Source organism: Malus domestica, chromosome 03 (genome assembly GCF_042453785.1).
Source record: "Malus domestica chromosome 03, GDT2T_hap1".
Lineage (NCBI taxonomy): Eukaryota > Viridiplantae > Streptophyta > Magnoliopsida > Rosales > Rosaceae > Malus > Malus domestica.
The window spans coordinates 16,029,893-16,035,892 of NC_091663.1; the positions used below are offsets into that span (position 1 = coordinate 16,029,893).

Here is a 6,000-nt window from a genome sequence, read left to right on the forward strand (position 1 = left end):
TAAAATTGTACAAAAATTAACATGATAGACAAAGCCAGGGAGAAAGACATCCCAATTTGATGAAGGAGAAGATGAGATGGATTGCAAAGAGAGAGAGAGAGAGAGTTGTCGGAACAGGAGCAACATAGATGAAGTCAATGGCTAGATGAGTGAAAAGATAAAGAGTCGCAGCGCAAGAAAGCTTAGGTTTTTTTAATTGGGAAAGTAGAGGTTAGAGGGTGAGATGATTGGATAAATGACTAGGAAAAAAAAATATAAAGTGCGTATATAATGATAATAATACCTAATTATATATATATATAAATGAATAAATAAATGATATAATATTAATAGTAGTGGTACAGTACCGTATACCATTGGTAATGGTTTTGAATACCATTACCGTATCATTACCAATGGTACAAATTTTTTGGCCTAACTTTGGTATGATATGGTAATTTGGCAAAAAATAGCACCCCTATTTAAATGAACACACATTATATGCTTATTCCATATGTTTTCATTATATTCCAAAACTTCATAATGTATATGTCATTCTATTTTGTAGTTTATGATGAAATCATATATAAAATATATAAACAGACACTTATTTACATGAAATATAATAGATTTATTTAAATCCGTCTAGTCTGTCTAAGCAGGCCCCGTCTAACCATCTTGGCGCTAAGGCTCAGTCCGCCACCCGACTAGCGCCTAGCTTCTTCTAGTACATTTTTTCTCGTAAAAAACGCACATTGTGTCCCTAGTGACCTTTTAATGGAAAATAATTTTTGTCAAATCACCCCACCACTACTTAGTTCACTAGCTTCACCTTTTCTCTCCACTTTTTTCCCTTTTTTGTTGAATTTGGCAACAACATTTGTGATTGTTTCCCTTCTAAAAGCTAAAGCAAGGCCTTTTCCCACTTACAAAAAAAAAAATTGTAACAATAGTTCTTAAAAAAAACTTAATTGGAGCAATACTCCATCAATTAAAAATTCATGATCATTGCCCTTAACTAATCAACATGTGCAGTTACAGTAATTTTCATCAACTTTGTCATAATTCTGTCAAAATGAGTCATCTTCGAATGACCATTGCTACAATTGAGTTAAGGTTGAGGGACCATCGCTTCAATTAGGTTAAAGTTAAGAGACCATTTCTTCAATTGAATTATAGTTGAGGAACCACTGCTATAGTTTTTCTCATCGGTTTTCCCTATTTACCCCTTGATTAAGTCTCATGTGCCTTGCATGTGACCATTTTGACGGAAGTCGTAGCAGGGTTGATGAAAACGACCATAGCTACATATTTTGATGAGTTAAGGAACCAATGGTCATAGATTTTTAGTTGAGTAATCATTACTTCATTTGGATTAAACATAAGGAACTATTGTTATAATTTCCTCTACAAAAAATACCCAATCAAGTTAGTAAATGATTTTTTGCATAATGCTAATTTTACTGGAAAAATAACCTGAATAATAAAATAAGTTTGGTTAATTATAGTCCTATCCACACACCTAGTCATAAAAAAGGGGAACTTTAATGAAAAGCTCCCGGTACTGTTCACTTCAACGAAAAATCACATTTTAACACTAAAAAGTCAACCCTAATACTATTCACTTTACCCTTTATTTTGTCCTTATCGTTAAAACTCAAAGTTTTCAATCATTTTCATTAGTTTTCCTTAAAAATAAAAAAAAATCCGATTATATAACTTTGACCACTACCGAATTGACAAAATGACACATGTTCAAATACATTAAAAAAAAAAACCTAATGAAAATGGCTTGAAAACTTTGAGTTTTAACGATAAGAACAAAATAAAGGGTAGTGAATAGTATCAAGATTGACTTTTTAGTGTAAAAATATGGTTTTTCGTTAAAGTAAATAGTACCGGAAGTTTTTCGTTAAAGTTCTCTAAAAAAAACATCTGTTAACTTGCATATCTCATTGTAATAGCATTACCATAACAAAAGAAATATCCCATCGGTCACAACTGCATGCCCATGCAATTCCAAAAGCATTAAATAAGAACGCCATTTAATGCTACAGTTTAGTGGTATTCCTCTTCACTTATAAGTAAGAGGTTCTAGATTCGATTATCGTAAAAAGCGAACCTTAAACCATATTATTACTAGCCCGTTATGAGGCTAAGTCCACCTCCTCTCTCTTAATCACAATATTGCTTGTTAAAAATATTATTAAAAAAACAAAAACAAAAACAACAAACATCACATGTGTTTCGAATGCAAAAACAAAAAAACGTAAATATTTGGCCACTTTTCAAAGATGTGCAAAACACAACCAAGCTGCCAAATTTTCACCAAATCCTTCAAGGCTTCCACGACATTCCTCTCTTTACAAGTGACGTGAACATTTTAGGTATAGATTGTGACTGAAATTGGTGCTTGGGTTCGGGCTATCAAAAGTATAGGCAAATCATGGAAAGACGATAAAACTCACTATATTTTGGAGGCTTTTTAGATTTGCAAAATTTCTCTTGCATGCTCACAATTCACCAAAATTTACTCATGGTCCACCAAAGTTTAATGACTCTTCACGAGTTTCATAGTTTGAATCCTAATCTAAGCATAATTGAATCTCCCTCGCCAAAATCCCCAATTGCTAAGTAGTGGGTGGGGCGATTTGACGAAAAAGCCCTCCTCCAAAAGGCCATATGGGTCGTCATGTGCGTTTTTAACGAAGAGTTTGACAAATTATTGGAAGGATTACATTGATGTGCAGCATTAAATGTCAGGGAATAAATTTATTAATTTTGAAATTGAGAGATCAAAATGATGAGTTAAGCCAATGTCAAGGACCAATTGTGATAATAAAAAAAAAAAATTTTAAAAAAGAACCCAATTTACAATGGTGACATATTTCTGGATCCTCGAATAAGAAGTGCCTCACTCAATGTCGCATTGGGCAAAAATGCTAGTTATAATAATTAGGAATCGAAGTCATCATTTACGAAAATCAAATATAAGTTATCTCACGTAAAGGAGCTAAAGATGCAGTACTTGATTATACCTTCTAATACCTACATGTATATACAATGTACTTGATTAGTTTATTCTTCCTACCTGTTTTACAATAGGAAGTGATTTTTCACACATTCCTTTTAACTTTTCATACACATTTTAATTTTTAATTATCGGATTGAATGAATCAAATAAAAATTACAAACATAATTAAACAAATATGTGTTAAAGATTAAAAAATGGCGTGTGTATATCATTTCCCCTTACAATACTAAACTCAATGCCAACGATTTCATTCGTGTTAGAGTTTTAGAATAATACAATATAAAGAAATTATTTCATCATCAAAATAAAAAGAGGAAACTGTAGAAATAGTAGGTGAACTTTAACCTAATTGAAGTAATGGTCTCTCAATTAAAAATTAAAAATCCATGACTATTGGTTCCTTAACTCATCAAAACATGCAACTATGGTCCTTTTCGTCAGCTCCATTTGAACTTTCTCCAAAATGAGTTACGTGCCACGCATGTGAGGCTGAATCAAGGGGCAAATATGAAGAAAAAAAATGAGAAAAATTGCAACAATGGTCCCTCAACATTAACCAGTTGTACCAATAGTTGTTCCAACATAACTCATTTTTATCGAATTCTAATGGAGTTAATGAAAATGATCATAACTGCAAGTTTTGATGAGTTAAGAGACCAATAATCATAAATTTTTAATTGACGGACTATTGCTCTATTTTAATTGAAATTAAGAGATCATTGCTACAATTTTTCTTTCCAAATAAAAAGTTAGGTAATCCACCGAAATTCAAAATAAAAATAAAAAGGGTATCGTTTTGACAGTAAAACATTAGATTCCTTCTGTCTCTCTCTCTCTCGCTCTTGCTCCGCTTCTATTAATAACAACGCTACTTTCCACTTTCCTTTGACCTTCATTCCTCGCTCTAATGGCCACCCTCCTCCGGCCATTTCCACCGCCACCATCCGCCGCCAAAACTTCCCAATTCTTCCACTCCTCCAGCCTTCCTCATCATTTCTCCAGAACCGATTACCCATCTCCAAATAAATCTCTCTCCAAAATCCACAGCAGCAAGTTCGGCAACTTTCTCGACTTAAAACCAGAGGCAAAACCCGAGTCTTTGCACTTCGATCTCCATCAATTCGACCCGTCAACCCGGTCTCGCTTAGATGTGATCATCATCGGGACCGGCCCGGCCGGGCTTCGCCTTGCGGAGCAACTTTCTCGCTACGGCATTAAGGTATGCTGCGTTGATCCTTCTCCTCTCTCTATGTGGCCAAATAACTATGGAGTTTGGGTTGATGAATTTGAAAGCTTGAATCTTGAAAGTTGCTTGGACAAAATATGGCCTATGGCTTCGGTTCATGTGAATGATAGTAAGATTAAGTTTTTGGACCGCCCTTATGGCAGAGTCAGTAGGAAGAAACTCAAGACTTTGTTGCTGGAGAGGTGTCTCTCCAATGGGGTTCAATTTCATAGGGCCAAGGTTTGGAAAATTGAACACGAAGAGTTTGAGTCTTCGATTTTGTGTGATGATGGGAATGAGCTCAAGGCAAGCTTGATTGTTGATGCTAGTGGGTTTGCAAGCAGTTTCATAGAGTATGAGAAGCCTAGGAACCATGGATATCAGATTGCTCATGGTATTTTGGCTGAAGTGGAAGAACACCCCTTTGATTTGGATAAGATGCTTCTAATGGATTGGAGAGATTCCCATCTCGGAAACGAGCCTTATTTGCGCACTAGTAATTCTAGATTTCCAACTTTTTTGTATGCAATGCCGTTTGATTCGAACTTGGTGTTTTTGGAAGAAACTTCGCTTGTTAGTAGGCCGGTGTTGTCTTATATGGAGATTAAGAAACGAATGGTTGCGAGGCTAAGGCATTTGGGGATTAGAGTGAAGAGGGTAATTGAAGAGGAGAAGTGTTTGATCCCAATGGGGGGTCCGCTTCCTCGGATCCCCCAACGTGTGATGGCAATTGGAGGGACTTCTGGGGTGGTTCACCCTTCGACTGGGTACATGGTGGCTCGGACCATGGCTCTAGCCCCAGTATTGGCTGAAGCCATTGCAGAGTGCCTTGGCTCAACCAGAATGATCCGAGGGCAACCGCTTTATCATAGAGCGTGGAATGGCTTGTGGCCAATCGAGAGGAGATGCACGAGGGACTTTTACTCATTTGGTATGGAGACTTTGTTGAAGCTTGATCTGAATGGGAGTAGAAGCTTCTTTGACGCTTTCTTTGACTTGGATCCTTATTACTGGCAAGGCTTTTTATCGTCAAGGTTGTCTCTAAGAGAGCTCGCTTTGTTGAGCTTATCTCTGTTTGGCCGAGCCTCCACCCCATCTAGGTTTGATATTGTTACAAAGTGTCCTGTGCCCTTGGTTAAACTGATGGGCAATCTCGCACTTGAAGCTGCATAATAATGCAACACATGAAATAATTATTTGTGAGAAACAAGAGTTTGGCTTTTGTTCCATAGCTTATACAGAATAATGATGTTATTACAACTCTAGTTTCAAGTGATCCTCTTGTCAAATGATCTGCTCGGACACAGAGCATGTGTAAAATGCTATTTGATGGTATACTTAATTCCTGAATTTCTTAATCTGTAGTTGGTTTCGCTCCTCCCCGATAATTCCTAGCTTCGCCACTGGTTATGCTAGTATTTCTTTTTTAATTTCTTTTTCGTTTCAATATTTTCTTCTGGAAGGCCATTCTCTTTATATGTATGAAGGAAACATTGCAGCATTACATGAACAGACGTATTGGTAGTGGAAGGCTTCCATACACCGGAGAAGGCTTGAAGATGTGCATAAACTCCAGGGTGTGCGAGTTTTCAAATTTGAGCAACGTATCACACTAGAACATTTCCGTAATGAATTACAGGGCAAATCATTTTCGACAATTGGCTAATACAAGAATTTTTTCCTGCAAAACTTTTTTCTGAACATACAAGAAGTGTTGTAAGGATGAGACTTTTGTGGGGGAAAAATCTATCTTTGTTCGGTC

At 36.2% G+C, this 6,000-nt stretch overlaps 1 protein-coding gene across 1 annotated transcript; it reads left to right on the forward strand.

Annotated features, from left to right (window-relative positions):
• Positions 1 to 3,822: 3,822 nt before the first annotated feature.
• Positions 3,823 to 5,596, forward strand: LOC103424693 (capsanthin/capsorubin synthase, chromoplastic-like). The gene has a single exon (XM_008362793.4). It carries the CDS (start codon positions 3,921 to 3,923, stop codon positions 5,409 to 5,411), a length of 1,491 nt encoding a protein of 496 aa, XP_008361015.3. The 5' UTR covers positions 3,823 to 3,920; the 3' UTR covers positions 5,412 to 5,596.
• The last annotated feature ends 404 nt before the right edge of the window (positions 5,597 to 6,000 follow it).